This window comes from Polyodon spathula, chromosome 14, assembly GCF_017654505.1.
Source record: "Polyodon spathula isolate WHYD16114869_AA chromosome 14, ASM1765450v1, whole genome shotgun sequence".
Lineage (NCBI taxonomy): Eukaryota > Metazoa > Chordata > Actinopteri > Acipenseriformes > Polyodontidae > Polyodon > Polyodon spathula.
This window is the reverse complement of record NC_054547.1, coordinates 10,959,174-10,979,101: the sequence shown is the minus strand read 5'-3', so window position 1 is coordinate 10,979,101 and position 19,928 is coordinate 10,959,174. Positions and strand designations below refer to the sequence as shown.

The 19,928-nt window shown below is 35.3% G+C and overlaps 1 protein-coding gene across 1 annotated transcript in view; it reads left to right on the top strand.

Moving 5' to 3' along the window:
* Nucleotides 1–12,279, top strand: part of LOC121326547 (phospholipid phosphatase-related protein type 5-like) — a 36,255-nt gene extending 23,976 nt beyond the window's left edge. Inside the window, exons 6-8 of the mRNA XM_041269883.1 lie at nucleotides 6,311–6,487; nucleotides 8,410–8,547; nucleotides 10,321–12,279. Of these exons, the coding sequence (XP_041125817.1) occupies nucleotides 6,311–6,487; nucleotides 8,410–8,547; nucleotides 10,321–10,350 (345 nt within the window). The 3' untranslated portion in view covers nucleotides 10,351–12,279. The remainder of the gene's footprint in view (nucleotides 1–6,310; nucleotides 6,488–8,409; nucleotides 8,548–10,320) is intronic.
* Nucleotides 12,280–19,928: the final 7,649 nt, after the last annotated feature.

Genomic DNA, 19,928 nt, shown 5'->3' with positions numbered 1-19,928 from the left:
TGTTAGAACTGTGTAATTTCAATCCCATGGAATATCAGTAGCCATGCTTCCTAAAGATGATGTACTTGAGGGCTGCAGAAGAGTTAACTGTTAAAACTGCATGATATATGGTTTTAGGTCATATTAAGCACAGCTGCATTTTTGTAATTAGGCCGCAATGTGTTTTATGATTATTAGAAGCTGGTGTAGAAAAATCTCAAAAATCCTCAGCTATATTATCAGCTTTTATGTAGAAAGGATTATTTTCCCAATATATCGCAGAATGTTTTAATGTTGTACAGTATAATACACTACCCACAAATAAAGGTCGTGCTAAAATCAGATGCAAAAAATAAATACATTCAAAATAATGATATGAAATTTTAAAGGATATTTGAATAGCTAGCCTGATAATACCATTTACATCTGAGCTGCAGATGCAACGCCCTTGTTCCTTATGCACTAGTGTCACAGATGCTGTTTTTTTGCTGTGTAATTTTAAGCATAGGCTAACACTATGTAAAATTTTAAATTAAGTATGTTGTACTTTGAATTGACTTGTAGCTTGAGCAGCAGAATACTGAGTGATGAGATCATTTCTACAGTAGCATGATCAATTGTAAAATGACTAATCTCTTGGAGGATAATTAAAATGTGCATGACTGTGAGAATTGGCTTCAGTTCTGAGCTTCCTTATCCTTGACTTCATTAATGTATCTATTTAAAAATGTGACATTAACAAATATATTAGCTTCAGCTTTGGTTTTAGATTTATATATGTGATAATACTGTGATAATACCACAGTAGTGACGTCAAAAAGTGATAATTCCTCTAGAGGAAAATATACTTGAAGTTTGACCCATTCAACTCTTTGAGACCATCACTTTCAATTCAAACACAAAATGTCTTGTTTTCAATCACTTAATACCCACATTACAAAAATGTTCATTAATGTTCATCAAGAAAATGAGAATAAGTTTAAAAAAAAAAAGATGTAAAACTGGTACATTTGCATCTCAGAGAAATTGATAATTACATAGAACATCTGTACAGCACTGAAAAACACTATTTAAAAAAAAAAAGAGAAAAAAACCCGAATTGTACTGCTGAACATCGTCTTCTTTAATAGTAGCATCACAAGGGTTCCATGTATTATAAAAAATAATAGATGGGCCTCTTCAGTGAGTTACAGGAAAAGAATTCCATCTCGGGTTTCGATCTTGTAATTTATGACGTCACAGAAACCCTGCCGGTAAGGCACTGTGGCTCCACTTGGAGTGGACATCAGTTTGTATCATACAGCAACCTGTACAGTATTCCATGTATTAGGCAGATGTTTATGAAAACTTTTATGATGGCTTAGCAAGCTTATTCTTGTGGAACTCTTGAAAATGAGATTTTTCAACACAAGAAGTTTACCTGGCAAATATGTTTTGAATGTATTAAACAATTAGCCTTTATTTACTAAATATTGTATGCCTAATTCGGGAGAAAGATGAACATAGCTTTTAAATGATATTGTTTGACGAAGCAGTGAAGGAGAGTAGAACAAAGTCAGAAGTCAATCTATTACAAAGGGACATAAAAGATAAGCTTGCAACATTGCGCAGAGCTGAGCATCTATGGAAACATGCAAAAAGAAGGAGCGTGTGAGAACTAACTTTTATAAAGACCCATTCAAATTTGCAAATAAGTTATTCACCAGGGAGAAAAAATGGCATACTAGAAGCAATTAAGTCTGAGCTGCAGAGATATCTCGAGGAAATGCACACAGATTCAAAAAGGCAGGAGCCTATGATGATTCCTTTTAGACATACCACCTATCAGTCCACCAGAATACCAAATGGAGGACTGTGCACCTAAATAGAAAGAAGTAGAGCAAGTTGTGAAAAAGGCAAGGGTGTCATCATCTCCTGGGCCTAATGGAGTATCGTACAAGAGTGCCCCTGGTGTTCTATGAATCCTAAGGAAATTGATGTAGCGTGGGCAAAACAGGTTGTACCAAGAGCATGGCGCCGAGCAGGTGGGGTCTTTAGACCCAAAGAAAAAGATTCTATGAGTATTGGTCAGTTTACACAGCAGTAGTTTATTTGTCAAATGTTTATTTTAATATAGTTTTTCATTTTTTGAAGTAGTGCTTTATATGTGGTAAGTTAAAAAAAGAAACCCTTTTATGTTTATGTTATTTAAATATGGTGTTTCGGCTGTGCAGAAGTTCGATATGATTTGCTTGAATAAAACTTTTGAGTTGTATCCGTTAGTTGTCTTTCATTTTAATACTGATGTTGTTTAAAATGTACCACCTGCCGGCGGGGGTTTTGGGCATGAATATGCACTGCGGTTCTAGGGTTAACTTGGAATAATTTTTGTAGAATAATATTGTCTGGCATTTGATTTGAGTACTCGAGTACTCGAAATTTTTAACGCTCGAGTGCTCGAGCACTAAACTACTCAAAATTCCCATCCCTACCAATTAGAGCATACATGGATGATACATTAGTGGTTCTACATTAACTGTGAGGCGATACCAACAGTGTCACATAACCATATTCAGTAGGTAGGAGAGGATCCGTGGTGTCCTTTGTGTTCATCGCCAGCTACATTAAGACACATTTTGACAGGATGTAAGGTGGATCATAGCCAAGTATGGTTTACTTGGCGTCATGACCAGATGCTGCAATGTTTGGCCTTAGCATTAGAAGACAAGAGCAGCATGACCAACAGGTTGCCACCGATACCATCAATATATGACTCACGAAGAACAACATTCCTCTATCCAGGAGAGCAACCTCCAAGAAAAAGTATTAAAACCAAAACTTGTCTAGGACAACTGGAAGCTGCTAGAGACTGGAAAAATGCTGGCAGATGTAGGTCATTCAAAATGATCTAGACAAGATTCAGAACTGGGCAGACACATGGCAAATGACATTTAATAGAGAAAAGTGTAAGGTACTGCACGCAGGAAATAAAAATGTACATTATAAATATCATATGGGAGATATTGAAATTGGAGAAGGAATCTATGAAAAAGACCTAGGAGTTTTTGTTGACTCAGAAATGTCTTCATCTAGACAATGTGGGGAAGCTATAAAAAAGGCTAACAAGATACTCGGATACATTGTGAAAAGTGTTGAATTTAAATCAAGGGAAGTAATGGTAAAACTGTACAATGCACTAGTAAGACCTCTTCTTGAATATTGTGTTCAGTTCTGGTCACCTCGCTATAAAAAAGATATTGCTGCTCTAGAAAGAGTGCAAAGAAGAGCGACCAGAATTATTCCGGGCTTAAAAGGCATGTCATATGCAGACAGACTAAAAGAATTGAATCTGTTCAGTCTTGAACAAAGAAGACTACGTGGCGACCTAATTCAAGCATTCAGAATTCTAAAAGGTATTGACAGTGTCGACCCAAGGGACTTTTTCAGCCTGAAAAAAGAAACAAGGACCAGGGGTCACAAATGGAGTTTAGAAAAAGGGGCATTCAGAACAGAAAATAGGAGACACTTTTTTACACAGAGAATTGTGAGGGTCTGGAATCAACTCCCCAGTAATGTTGTTGAAGCTGACACCCTGGGATCCTTCAAGAAGCTGCTTGATGAGATTTTGGGATCAATAAGCTACTAACAACCAAACGAGCAAGATGGGCCGAATGGCCTCCTATCGTTTGTAAACTTTCTTATGTTCTTATGTTCTAATGGCATATTTTCCCACCTGATATTGCCACCACCAGCCTTCGACCTGATACTGTTTTGTGGTCTGGATCAGCATGCCTTGTTCACCTGGTAGAGTTAAGCATAACAGCGAGGATGGGGAGTCCAGGTTTACCCAGTGAAGTTTTGTTGTCGAGGATTTGTGGCATGCTTCACAACCCAGTTTCTCAGAGACATCAGATTCAGTAGTCAAGAGTTGCTATGCATAGTGAAGAACTTATCTGATGCAGCACAGAGGAGCAGCAACTGACTCTGGTTGAGACGAAAAGATTCTGGTTGGGGACAGAAATAATAATAAGTAAGTAGAAATAAATAAAAAAATGTTGATGTAATGGAAGGTAAGTAAGCTGGGCTTAACTGAGTGGGGGATGGCAGGGGGTGATGCTGGAATGCCAGAACCACTGTCAAGCCCTCTTAAGGTGGTGTGGGCTAGTCAACAAAACACCAAGGATAGAAGGTGCCCACTTGAAGACCCCAGAGAAGTACCCTACTCAGTCCAGATGGTTGTCATGTTGATGTGCTAGGGAGGCCAAACTGTGGTTGATCCCTGGAGCCAGCATTGCAGCCGTTGTGTGTGCTAATTCATCTGGGAGGCAAAATAGGCTGATCCCTGGAGCCAGCATTACACTTCAGCCATCAACACCAGGCAGAAGGATATCCACATCATCAGATGGAAGGAAACGCAGATGGAAAAATAAGCTATGTAATAGTTGGTGCTTGCCTTGGCGAGAGCCGAGTCCAATATCAGCATGAAGTTTTAACACATACTCTCATGTGATGGAGATCATGGATTATTTTTTTTTAGAAAGACTTGCAGTAAAACCGAAAACACTACTACCCTTATTTGCTCAAACTAATATTGTGTATCTGTACTTAAGCTATATTGTCTTCTTTGTTCAGTGAATTTCCATTACTTACAAAGATACGTTTGAAGCAGCCTAACTATAGAATCAGCCTCCAGCCCTTAAGGATCAGTAACTTTGCTGTCTAACGCATACAACAACTGTCTCTACCATCTCCCATCCCATCAGTGCCAGCAGTTACAGCTTCTAACTCCCATTACACTGGAAGATCACTGTCTACTCCACTCTCGTCTTTACCATAGCCATGTCAGCAATTTTTTGACCTAGCTCTTTAACATGTTTGCTTTTTACCTTTCTAATGATGTATTTCCAAGTCCATCCACCAACATGTATCCCTGATGTAAAGCCAGTGTTAGAATTAGTAATAGATACAAAGTCAAATTCAGTGACTTAAACAAAATCATGCTTTGAGTCATTAAAATGTCTAAACCAACACAGAATAAAGCAGTGTGATTTAACAGTAAATACATTGTTATGGTTATATTTAGAAGGCATTGGTAAGAGTCTATTTTAAGTGTCATTCATTACAATTTACACATGTTCAGTGGTTGTACAGTGACTATTAAGGCAGTCGTAATCATGTATATTACTCCAAAGAGCATAGGTCACAGACTGTTACAGAGCTTACAAGGTCAGTCCGAGTACACGAGTCTCCTGCATGAGAGTATAAATCCTTATCAGAAACAAACCAGAAAATACCTTGCATAATCCAACCTTACACTGCACTGGAGCGGAGAGTGTATTGCTAAAACCTTAAGACTAGCAAAATCCTGTCCTTAGGCACAGAATACCCAGTGTACATCAAAAGGGAGAATGTAGGCATTTCATTGTTGCAAGATAGGTAATCTAGCAGTTCTTGATAATAATAATAAAAAAACAAAAAAACGTGTGATATTAATATCTACCAGATGCACTTCTGATTATTCCCATAAAAAAAAAAAAAAAAAACTTATTAAAACAAGTATAAACCACATCTAGCATTCAGATTGAAGATACAGCATGAATCATTATTACTAATGCTTTATGAATGCACTGCTCATTATACCAAGCATCAGTAACTTCCAAATACTGCACTCAGTGTCTTCAGGGGATAAAAGCACATCAGTAGTTTCTTATGAAGAGAATGCTTCCGATTAATGTGTTGCTGCCTTACACATGGTAAGCATCAATTTGATGAAAGACTGTAAGGAACAATAGTTTTTCTTTCAGTGTATCTTTTGTTTGTTGTTTGTTTGCTTGAACATAGAACACAGAATGGAATGTGTTTTTGAAAGCTGATAATCATTTTTTCCAGCTACAGTCCAACATTTTAAAATAAACTAAACAAAAACAAGGATTTAATTGTTTTAAATCATTTCATTTCATAAATCAAAAATGACACAAAGTCACCTGAATAATTCCATTCACTTTAGTTGCTTGGTATGATTTGACAAGTAAACATACAAATAGAAATCCTGGTGATTCATAGGTATTACTGAAGTGCTCCATTAGTCCAGAAGAAAGCCTTAGGTTTGTTATGTTTAGTTTGCTGCAGTGCAGGATTGAACTTGGACCTGTATTATCAGAAGTCACTTCAAAGTAGTTTTGCAGAACCACTGATGTGGACGTTTTTAAATTTTGTTTTATTATTTACATAGTTTATGTTCTAGACTGACAACAACATCTGTTTTTTTTTTTTTTTAATGTCACAGGCTCAAAGTGTGTTTTATAATATTGTATCGGCTTACAGAAACTGTTCCCATTTTTTTTTTTTTTAGATGTACATCACTAGTACAATGAAAGCCAAAGGCTCAAGACTCGCAAAGCCTGTGCTGTGTCTGGGTCTGATGTGTATGGCGTTTCTCACTGGAGTGAACAGAGTAGCTGAATACCGGAACCACTGGTCTGATGTGATTGCAGGATTTATAATCGCCATGGCAATAGCAACCTTCCTGGTAGGCATCCACCAATACCATTATTTTGTTTGCGTCTATATTGTGCTAATGCAAGTACTGAAATGTGTCTGTGACACCAAACTTATACTTTAAACTCCTGTAGGTGGAAGGCAAGTTGCTTTGATAGAGAGTAAGTACATGTTATGCGTAAGCTAACTGTATGACTAAAATACCAGGAAATCAACCTGCTTTAAACACTTCAAAATAAAACGCATGCTGCGTTAACTGTGTTCATTTAAGTACCCCATGGATTCTGAAATGGTTGTTCTGCCAAGAACACTAGCCATAAGAGGCATAGGTCCTGCTTGGTGAGATGACATTTACTGTAAGCTCAGTCCATTACTCCCTGGTGGAAAGTGGAGAGGTACAATACCATCCACATTGAAGCTTGACTTGGGAAACAGCACAGGGCTAATTGGATGCTAAATGGTAAAGCAGTTGGGAATAATTTGAGTTATCTATTTATAATTGGGGTTATTTGCTATCTTGTTTAAATTGTCATATACTGTACTTATTGATATAAAGTGAAGACAATTTAAAAGCTGACTATTTTGTATACTGTTAGACCTACCTGTTACTATAGCAGTGTAATGTATCCAAAAGATTAATATAATCTGTTTGTACATGTGTGGGTGTGTGCTATGGGGCCTATTTTGAAGAAATATATAGAACTCTGAAAGATACTGTCAGATGTGAGTGAATTGAATAGTGCCAGATACTGTGGTGAAATTAGTTGCAGAATATGTCTATTCTACTATTTAGCTTTACTTTTATAAATCAGCACATTCAAGATAATTTTTAGCATCCTTACCAGGCTTCATTTTTATATTCGGATCTAAAAAGCCAGTTTATTTATGTTGTATTTATTAGTATTTCCCAAGACTAACAGACTTTTTCCAGAAGACATACTTGATTCACAATACCAAGTCATGTATACCTATATTGTAATGGCCTCTTTTTTCAATCTTTATCTGGCTGTGCATTATTCTGCTACACAGGCTTTATTTTGTTTGTTTAAGTACTAAAGAGTGGAAAATGTCAGTAAAATAGCTCTCTAGAGACTGACACAAATGATTTCACTTTCTATCTAATAGGGTTCTTTGAGAGTGTACAAACTGTGATATTCTTTCTGGGTTAATTAACATGAAGCGCCTGTCGTTGATTTAATATCATTATGTGAAACGGATGACACATTGGTACATGTTCAGTAGAAATTGTAACCAATATGTGTGAAGCATCTATTTTAATAACAGTTCTTTTAGGTCTAGAAAATACGATTAAAGTTAGAATACTGTTGGATTTGAAGGCAGTCGGTATTGAATACATCGATCTTGCAATTATGTCATGTGCATGTAAAAAGAAGATTTTGCTTCTCGGTTAGGTGATTGGATTCCCGGGACATGTAAAGAGAAAACAGGCGTGAAGGAAGGTTAAACTGTGCATTGGAGAGGTTCTGCTGATCATGAAACATTTATTGTTGATGCATATATTGAGCATGTAATGGAATCTGAAATGTTCTTGCTTAAACTTTAGTATGTCTGACAAACTGGCACAATTCTCTTTAATCCCAGTTTTAACAGTTTTTATTAGCATTTCTAAGGCGCTTACATATCTCTGAATATACTTCTACATTTTCTTTCCTTAATCTAGGTGAATACATTTTAGGAACTATATTATTGTACATGGTGGACGGTGCCTACTGTAACTGCAGACCTCTCTAGTAGTAGTGGAAAGATACTACTCAAGACAGTAAACTAACTAACAGACTACTCTGTACCTTTGTACATGTTAAATGTGCCCAGTGTTTCTGTAAAGCTACTTAGTTAGCACAATGCAATACCAGTAAGAAAATCTTGTTTGTGTTTAAAAACAAAGAATTTTCTTCAATCATTTTTTATTCGTTTTTGTTCCTGAAAACAAAGGTGGTGTGTGTGGTGCACAACTTCAAGCAAAGGCATTCAGAAAGTGAAAAAACTCAGGTGGACAGTCTGCGCAATATACCTATGATCGACCTCCCAAGAATAGAAAGCCCAATGCAGAAATATCCGCCAGCAGTACAGGTAAATTATTATATATATATATATATATATATAAAAAAATAAAGACAAATTTGATAAAGATGAAAGGTGTTCATACTATATTCCTCTGTTACGAAGAAAGAAAAAAAAAGTGTTTATTCATCCTGAACATGCTTTTGCATTGAGTAATCTCATGAAGTTGAAAACACATTCTATTGATTAAGTGTATTTTAAAGTTTGTACTTAGTTTCTATACTCTGTTAATTAATTTTTTTATCACCTGTAATGTTATGCATGCTGTAGGTATCACACAATTGTCTTAGAGAAAATTCCCAGGAAGAAACACTACAGACCAACTCCTTTAAAGTCTGCCTTGCAAGATTATTTTCCTGGATTGCTGGAATGAACAGCTTTGAACACCTTCATGACACAAGGCAATAAACGCATGTGTGTGACGCACCTGTGTGGACAACATGGGGCTGCTACCTTTGAATATCCAAAATTAAAAATAATTTCATAATCTGGTAAATCCAGTAATCCTATCAGTCCCATGCAAAAGCCATATGTATTCTTCCAGTTATTTTTTAAACTAACTGCTCCCAAAAATGGAACATTTTCTTAACAGTCATATCAGGTGGCACCCCTGTGTTTTGTAAAGGAGAGATATGTTGACAACCTTAGCAGCAGGTTTATATATATATATATATATATATATATATATATATATATATATATATGATATATATGATATAGATATATATAATCATTGTATTGTAACCTAATTTCCCTAGCATTGGCCCTTTATAGGCACTCAATGATGCTGATTTGTTTGTTTACTGTGTTTACTACACTTTAGTGTGTGATTTAAAACTATTTCTACTGGCTTTGGAGTGGGAGATAAAAAGCATGTATTTATATTTAAGGAGTTAGAAGTGTATCCATGCTTGACAATTGTCAAGCCTGCATTGAATTAAAACTGTTTTATTTTTTTAAATTTTTTTATCCCTAAAATAGGGAATGAAGAGCATGCACATTTATTCCAGTGTTATGCTGTGCTTGTTTAGTAGGAAGATATCTAGAACTGAAAGTTATTGTAAAATACCATATGATTAAAATGGGGGGAAGTTATATAGCACTGTTATACTGCATCTCCCTTATAAACATTTACCACTGTATTTATGCACAGTGTTTTTGCAGTTTTACCATGCTTTTCTCATGAGTTTACTCTGCATTTACCATAGTTTACCATGTTTATTAATATGCTTTACCATACCTTGCAATTCTTTGCAATGCTTATCTATGCTTGACCGTGCTTCCACTATGCTTTATTTCACTTTGCTATGTTTTTAACATGGTAGACTTTTATAGGGGCTATGGCATTATGGAGAAGGATCCAGTTACATCTACAAGGGATGATTTGATATGCAGTTAATTTAACATAGCATGTAAAATACTGGGTGGTCATGAGACAGATTAACCAATACAGGCTGTAAACTCATACCCCATTGGTCAGTTTGTAGTATGTATACTTTTTCTGAATAGAAACAAAAACTTTATTATTATTAGACAGAGTGTAACATTTTTAAAAAATCAATAGCCAGTACAAGATTGCACCACACATAGCAAATTAGACAGAAATTCCGTGAACATGCAAGTCTCAAGAGCCAGGGATTTCATTTTCAATAAAACAAATAAAATACAAATTTATAAATCCATGGGATTTCAGTTCATGTTTTGGAAATAAGCAATACACAATTGAAAACGGGTACTTGTTAGATTGCTTCTCTTTCTAAATCTCGTTTCCATCTGTTTCAGAATCACATCACCTTTGCCGAAGTCACATGACGTTGAAGCAGACGTCCGTTCCACACATTGGACATCCTCCCTCTTCACCGTTCAGTCATCATAATTGGAGTGAAATACTTAACCTGAGAGTATCTAATTGTTTATGATCATGGAATCTTCAAACATATGAGCAAACAATCTCTCAAATACAAACAGAAAGCTGAAAAGCACCAAAGGAGCTTTTAACTGCTTTTAACCAGTTGTCTACAGAATCATTGACTTTCATCTAAATGTATTGCCCAGCCCCAAAACAGCAAATGTTGTATAACACTACTATACTTTTAGTTAAATTCATTTATTTATTTTACAGTGTGCACAACATGTGGACATACATATTAAAATATAGTGTGTACTACATTTAATTAGATATATCTTAAAAAAAGACTTGTTTACGTTCATGTAACACTTGGGTGATCGTAACACATGGTTCTGTGTGAGGTCACATTTTTTTTATCAAACTGGCTGCATTTTACACAGCATACAGTAACATCAACTTTTGCTTTCAATGGATGTTCTGTTTAAGCATAGTAACAAATACATAACGTATAGTTACTGCATAAGCTATGCAAGAATATGGACATTCTTAAAGTTATACTTTGAATTTTGAAAATAAAAATGGAAAAGAACTAGGAAAAAAAAACAAAAAAACTGTGCTTTCAATCAACACCAACAAGGCTTCTGTGTAGTTTGATAAGCAGAGAACTTGAAATGAATTTACACACACACACAAACATATTTCTTTAAAGGGATTATTATAAAAAATAAAAACAAATCTCACATTTCTCCAGAAAGGGCATATAAAAATGATTCTTAAATAATGCAATGTTATCCTGTTATATCTGTAGCATGTGTCTACCTGTTGCTGATTTCGCTTGATTCGAATGTTTTTATTTGGTCTTTGTTCTTTTGAAGTCGATCATGTTTCACGTCAAGTGACATACCCCAATCAGGCACATAAACCTCCTAAAAAGCTTAACTTGCAACTTGATAGTAGAAATACACTATTAGAAATGCATTGCATAAGGTTTATATGGATGCAGCTTGTTTCTTAGCATATGATATTTTGAAAATGGGTCCTTTGTTGTTAAGCTTCTTAAGAATATTACACAACACAAAACCAAATTATCTTGATATTATAATATTAACCTGCAAAGCAATAACACAATTTAATTTGCTTCTGTCCTAATTATGTAAACAAATGCAGGATTTAGCTGAGTTTATAGGCTATCAGAATTCCTTGAGGGGTTGGTTGACAAGGAATATTATCTCTTTAATTAAACATATCTCACTAGGTGGGAAATAGGATGAGGACTATTACTTCATTTGCTTTATGGGATCATTCTAAGTCTAATCCTTTCTGGTCCTGTTGCTGTATAGTGTAGTTCAAGTTAAGTACATATTATAATTATAACATTATATGCAGGGATTTAAAAAAAATGCTTTTGCAATTGTGTCACTCCATATAAAAGTCTTTGTTTACAGAAAATTACTGGTAATTTAATGGTGGTGGTAGTCGTGAATATAAATCATGGATTATGTGGCATCTTGTAATTATGTTCTTCTGTGAACAGTTTTACCTTCTCTTATAAATGTTGTATTGAGACAGCTAAAGCAATAATTGAAAGTTGAACAGCTTGTATTTGAATCTTTAATGATTTTTGTTAGTAGCTCAAAGCATCCTTGCAACCTGTTCAGTAACTTTGAATAGCTTAGTTTTGTAGCATCTTCTGAATATTGTTTTCTTAAATTATTTAAAACTTCACTGTATAATTACTGGACTTCAAGATTTTTTTTCCGCTGCTGTTTGTATGGTATGTGTTTTGGTCCTCAATTATCGTTCATTCAATATGATCCTTTACTCTAAAATTATTCTCAATCTTACTGTTAGTTTTTTACACTGTAGATAATAAATGGATAGTCCATAGTTTCAAGACCTTTTTTTAAATAAAAAAAGAAAATGTAAATAAACAGATCTTGTCCATTATTTGTAAACTAAATTCCCTGTAGATATTTATTATAAATACAGATCCATTTCCTGTTTATTGATTAAAGTGCACAGGTCAAAAAGTAAGAGTTTACAGAAGCTGCGCATTACGCATTTATATTATATATATATATATATATATATATATATATATATATATATATATATATATATATATATAACAACCGGTATAAAAGGTATAAAGTCAGACATGTATAGTTCAGTTGTGAAAATGTTGCTTTGCTAAGTTCACCTGGAAATCAAATGGTAAGATGAGCAGCTCCAAGTTGAGGATTGCCTTAGGTGGTCACATGTTGGCTGTCTGCACCATCATGTCCGTCTCCAAAGCTCATTCCATCAGAAGACAGAGATGCAGGTCAGATGGGTCAATATTCTTAGTTATTGATTGTCATGGAAAATCGTATATAATACAGATGTGTGTTCTAGTGGCACGCCACTGGAATGGGCTGTTAGGTAGAATGCACGAAAGACCTTTGTTCATCCTTCTCCTCACTCTTTTGCACGAAATCTACTTTAATTCCATGCAGAATGCCACTGCCTATTTAGTCATTAAAGCCTCTGATGGCTGATGAGGATGGGACGAACTTGTGGAAAGCAAGTGAAAAGTTTTGTCACGTGTCTTTTTTTACTGGAAACTCTGGCACTCCACAGGCCTTTCTGCTTATTCTTGCACCGCTGGCCTGGGGTCATACTCTTTGGAGTAGGTGTGTGTACAAGTGTATTCTTTACTTTTGCACCATTCCTAAAATGTTAATTATTAATTAATAAACATGGTTAATATTGTATTTATTGTCAAGTCACTAGTAAAGTCAATAGCCTTCAGTCAAATAAATGTGATTGTTTGCTTTAGACCAAAATGTTTTTTTGGTAACACACTTCAATGCATTACTCTTAATAAGGACTATTTCCTCCATTTTTATAATGTCTTGGACCACCAAAACATGTACATGTTATGGGTCAAATTATGTTTTCTGTTGGTTCTCAACAAGATCATTATGCTTCAGGAACAAAACAAAAAACAAAAAAATCAAGGGGCAGGCTTTGGAAGGGAGTTACAAAGTTTATTCCTGACTCTTCCCACTGTAAAGCTTCATGAAAAGTACAGAATTAAACTACAGAACACTTAAAGGTTACCAGCTTCACCTTCTTCTAAATATCAGAGGAAGGAAGGGATGAAACTACTATAGGCTTACTTGAATTGATGCTAATGTAAGATTGCAATTATATTAAAAGCCAAGTAGAGAAACAGTGATAGCAGCACTCATACCATTTGATTTTGACAGGGTTCCTCACAATGCAGGTTTGACTCAATCCCTCATCAAAGGCATGAAATATGGCAGACACTGCAACATTGCCCTCAGTCATTTCCATCACTGCTTCTGGATGAATGCTTATTTATATCATAGTTTAGATATCTTAATCATGAAATGACTTGTTAAATTGTTTGTGCATTTTATTTTACAGTACTTACAAACTCTGGCCTCATCAGCTCTTTCTAAGAGATGAGAACATTTAAACAGCTTTAAAGGGTGTCGAATACAGAAAAGCATGACGGAAATAAAAAGGGGCAGCATTTTTATTTAAGTCTTATGTTTTTCTGTATTCACCACCGTTTTAATATACTGCCCATTTTTATTTCAGTCATACGTTTTTCTGTATTCGCCACACTTCTCTGTGAATTCGACAGGCATCTTTTCGACTACACTTTTTAAGATGACACTGACTTGCACTTATGGGCCACCGTAACGTTTACAAGTATATCAAAACATGATGCCTTCTCCTAAGGCCATAGCCTTAACCCTGACAGCCTTGCCATGTGCTGTCCTGCTTTTATACACCTGCCTAAATTACTAGCAAGTGTCACTAAATAATTAATAAAACACTTAACCAATTAAACCTGTGCCTGTGCAAAACCGCCACAAAACCCATATTTTCAAATGTAGTTGGCAGGGTTAGGAATTAACGTCATCTCTGCAAACTACCACCAACACATAAACCCCAACACTGTATTTACAGGCTGCCCTGTCACAATACATATCTACTAACTATAAACTACATGTTTTTTGAGTTTATATTTCCAAATCATTGTAAGTTTTGGCAGTGAATCAAAGCAATCATGAAAAGCTCTACTGTGCTTAAAACCACTTAACTTTAATTTACCCTTTGAGTTTATAAAAGTGCTTCTTTTTTCCTTTAAATGAGATTTGAAGGAATCGATTACCCATTGAGATACTTTCATGAACCCAGTTGTAAAGCTCACTTGTCAACTATAACAGAACTAAATGTATTTACAGACTGAAATAAAGAGAGGGCAAGAACCATCCCTGTCTACATTTTAAACATTTACATTTATTTGTACAAAATGTCCAACAGCTATCTAATGGGGAAAAGCAGCCCTGTTGACTTGCGGCCACATGCAGTATAAATGTCCATCTCCTAAAATTACTACATTTGACTCAGATAAACTTGGAATTTGTCAACAAATCTAGTATATGTTATACTTCAATCAGTCCCTGTTGAGCTGCAGGTGTTTACCATAGACTGAGAGTGCAGCTCATCCAATTGTCCTGAGAGTTTCCCTGATCCACCTTGATCTCTTTGCAAAGTAATTTTGGCCACATGATAATCTTGTTGTTTTAAATTGGCAGAGTCTGTTTCCAAGTCATGAAGCAGGTCCTAACAGTGATAGGGACTCTTGATCATTACCCTGGCTGAAGGCGGTGAATGTGATTTGTGTGGAACACACCAGTCTTCTGATGAGGCTTCAGAAACTCCTGGGATCTTATAATCTGAGACTTCAGTCCTAGTGGGACTCTCTAAACACCATTAGCATTCTTTCCAGAGTGATCAAAGCTATACCATTGTGTTTTATTAATGGACATGTTAATTTCATTGGTTATTAAAGAGCTGCTTAACAGAGACTTGAATCATGTTCTGTTGGTAGATTGCTTCTTCTGGTTGTCTTCCATCTTGATGCATACTGGTGAGGGAGTTTCCTTTCGACATCCTGGCCTGAATAGTTCAAGCTTACAATCAGCATAAACATTTTGTCGAAGTGTCACTGTATGTTCAGTTTGTGTGATGAAACTAGACTGTACGTTTTGTCGTTTAAATGTTGTTGGTACACTACAGTGTGCCAAAGATACAAGTCGTTTTGATCTTGAAGAATTATAAAAGGTGCTGTTTTGAGTTTTGCTGCACTGTCCAATTGCAGGTATATGATTTGTTGACTGTAATGCCTTCTCTTTGGCTACAGTTTGTAGTGTAATGTCTAATTGCTTGCTGGAGCAGGTCGTTTTGGTGGAAGATGATTGGAATTTGAAACATCTTACAGACTGCTGGTCTGTCTCTCTGGTGCCCTTGATGTGAGGAGCTGCCTTGCTGCTGGAGGAAGGATTCATGGTCGATAAATGAGATGCTATCACTATGTTGTTCTTATCAAGGCTTCTGCATTTCTGCTTCTCTGCAGATGAAGGGTTTTGGCTTTCATGAAGATCAATCTCACCTGAAATAAAACACAGAAAGTTTTATTTTTTTCTTCGAATCACCCAGGACAGGTTTGATTGCACAAGGCTATGAACTTTCTAGCATTAGCATTTTCATAAACATACAACTTAAAAACATGTGTTAAGGAATGCAAACCATTGTAATAAATCCCCTTTTTTATTTCTCTTTAAACTCTAGAATCTTTATAATTTCTTCTGTTGAAAGTGTAACACTGTAGATGAACAGTTATTACTTCTTCCTGCTAACTAATCACTTGGTCTAGCCAGCCAAGAGACCCTGTGACCTTCTGCACAGGTACCAGGATGCAGAAAAAGAAAAGAACCAGTGTTAATAAAGCTAAAAAGAGGCGAATGTACTGCATACTTTCTGACTAGCTCTATCAATCAAAAGTTAAAACTCTGAATTTGTATTCCCCATAGCACTGTTTCTGGATATTGTATCCTTTTTGAGCTATAGGGTTACAGGATGGCAGCAATCATTTTCTAGTTCCGAGGAGTTACAGAACAAGCACATTGGAACTGCTGAGCTGGCTTTGCCTTGCCAAGGCTATAATCAATCAGAAGCCACAGCTAGAAATTTCAGATCCAGCAACACCCCTGTAGACACAGAGCAACACATACTGCCAGCTGCCCTCTAGTGCATTGATCCCTACTGTTATAAATGAAATTTAAAGAGAAACATATATTCTCAGAATACAATAGGAATTTAACATGCAGTGCTGTAGCTTTTTTTGCCTATAACATAACATACAAATGAAAACTCACATATTTCTGGTATGTACAATATAAAGTTGTGTAGTGTAAAATAACTGCATTTTTGTATATTACAAATATCCACAGTGATTTTTAAGGTTCATATCACATAATAATAATATTGGAAATTATTATAATAAAAAAAATAAAAAAAAACCTAATACAACTATGGATTCTGAATGGAAAAAAAAACACATTTTCATTTAGTAAACCATACAAATTCTCTGAGGTAAGGTTCATTATATTATTATTATTATTATTATTATTATTATTATTATTATTATTATTATTATTATTATTATAAAACATTTTAGAAATACCAAAAAGGAAAAATAACCTATAAAGCTACCAAACCACAAATAAAGAACATATGACTATATTAGTTTCAGATTTGCATGTTTTTTTTTTCTTTTCATAAAAAAAAAATAAAATCAAGCTCATAGAATTATGTATTAAAAAGAGGCCCAATGTGTACCGCAGGTGTAGGTTTTCAATGATTTGTAGCAAGAGTAATTCATCACTTACAGTAAACATCTTGCCTTTAGACAAAATGCCTCTTCCAGTTTTGTTGCAATTCAACACTATGCTTTGCTGCAGGTCCTCTTCTGACTAGTTGACTAGTGACTACTGTTTCCACTTGATTTAACATTTTATAATATTTGCATGTGCATGAAATCAAATATTTCCAAAATATACTGTACAACAGATTTATAAAAAAATTGAATTACAATAACAAACCTCTCGCTCGCTATATATATGAGAGAGAGAGAGAGAGAGAGAGAGAGAGAGAGAGAGAGAGAGAGAGAGAGAGAGCGAGCGAGCGAGAGCGAGCGAGCGAGAGAGAGATTCCTGTTATATTTCAAGTGAGAAAGAAAGACTTTAAATCCAGGTACAACTACTTTAACTACCAAAGCATTACCTGGAATGGGGGCAACACAGATGTTTGGTAGAAATGGTTCAATGTATATATCACTTTAATGAAATTGGGGTCTTTTCAAATCTGCACCAGTAATTCAGATCCAATACCTTTCAAGTACAGCAAGCAATTAACCAGGAGCCTAATTTTTCTGTATTGTTATTTATACCATCCAGCAGGACAACACCTACTCAAGTTATGTTACCTAAATAAAATTGTATTAGTAAAAAAATAAAATAAATAAATAAATAAATAAAATACAAAGCACGCCTACATCCAATTTATTCCAAAGGGCCAGGTTGCAAAAGAGCCCTCTCACTTCAAATTAATTGCATTAAATCCCAAGCATCCCACAGCACAAGTAGAACAGGAGTACCTGTTTGGTGCAGAAGTCAGCGTTTCAATAGAGTCTCTCCGTCATACCCCCTGCTATCACCAGGAAGAAAGAGAGAGTTACTACATCTCAACCATATGCGCTTGCTGTGACATTGAAACATTGTTTTTGTACAGTACACAGCTGTAACCAGGAACTTCGATATAGCTCACTTCATTGACTAAACGCATAACCATAAACAGTGTGGAACAAAGACCTTTCCACAAAGTAAACAAGACTTTTCAAGCAAACTTGTGTTATTCCGGTAAGTAAAACAAAGATTTTTTTTTTTTTTTTATTTGCGCGATAAATATAAAAATGCAGACACACACACACACAAAGTGGATTTATTTATACAGAAATAACTATTTGCTTTGATATTGCCAAATAAATATGTTCGTATTTCCAAGAACCTTGTTAACTTTATTTTATTATCTTTATTTAGAGCTTCGTTAAGACTCATTAGTCTGCATGTTATTGCGGCTACCGTTTATAAAATGCACCTTGTACTGGAAATTAAATAATCTAACAATGTACTTTATTTGTGTAACTAACATCTGTGTAGGCAACATACTGATACTGCTTTTCAAATGCACACACAGGGTCCTGTTTGGAAACATGTGCAAACTCAACAGCTACCTTACTGAAAGGAATCATTTAGTTGTTGGTATGAGCAGTGAATTGGATGATCAGAATAGTTTTCCAATGGCCTTTTCAAAGCTTTAACATAGAGTCATAGTGCCCTGTAATGTGGGCACAGTTTTCCATGCCTTCTGTATGAACTACTTCACAAATACTATACCGTATTACAAGAACAGAACCATAAAATCGATTGGTTCATATACTGGTAATGTTGGATGATGGTTATCCAGCACAAAATTTGGCCTTATCATTACATTTTTTTTTTTTTTTTTATGTATTTTTGTCAAAGGGGTAGTTCTAGCCAAAGTTGATGTAATGTGTACATATATTTTATCTAAGCACTAGCTGTAGCCAGAACCAGTGAACGCTTTGTGATTTAGAGAGCTGTGTCATGAAAATGAAGGACCTCTTCAGGGCGCACTTATTTACTGAAGGTATAGCTCATTTTGTGTCAAGGGAAAACTACATATTGAGACATTATCAGCAGTACAATATTGCAATGAGTATTTTTCTGTAGCATAAAAAGGAAACGGAATATTGCATAATCAACTAATTAAACCAGCCCTTAAAAAAAAAAAAAAAAAAAACAGACAACTGATATAATGTAGTGTTAGTTGGCATTCTGTGTGCGACAGAATGTGCGCTGTGTGCGACTTCTTATTGTGCATGTTCCATTTAAATTGACTTGATCTTTGAATTGTTTTGAAAAGAGGTATGCATGCATGCATGTTTTATATGCAGTTACAACTTATTACGCTATGATGACTGATTCTGAAGTACAGTGCACAAAATATATTTGCGAATGCAGAACTGAATTGCGCACATGCTTCATCTGCGCATGAAGAATACTCTCTGGTTCTGTTGTTTCTTGAAGAATATGCTGTTTTGGATTGCAATTCATTTGCATACATGTTAAGTATGGTTGTTGAATGTGCTTGAAATGTTGATAAAGACTCAATCTATTATCTACAAAACTAACTCTAGGAAACCGAAAGTCTAGTTTACATCTGCAAGGACCAGGTGTTTCAGTTATGCAAACTATACCATGACTGCATCGCAATGTGACACAAGGAGTTGACCATTAAGTTAGGGAACTTGATTTTATACTCTGATGTTTGAGCAGATTTAAGAGTTAAGATGATCAGACATCCGGCAATAACCATCTTTATTTTGCACATTTGCAGATTTAATAGGGCGTTTATACCTGCCAATCATAGACAGAGTTTGACTTTTACATTAGGGGAGCAGGTGGCTGAATAGGTAAAGGGGTCTATCCTTAAGGATCTTCAACATTTTGGGGGCTATTTAACTTATCAAATCCTTTTTATCAATTGTCAGTGCTAAATACGTTTTCAACCAACATGAAATCAAATGCAGTTTACT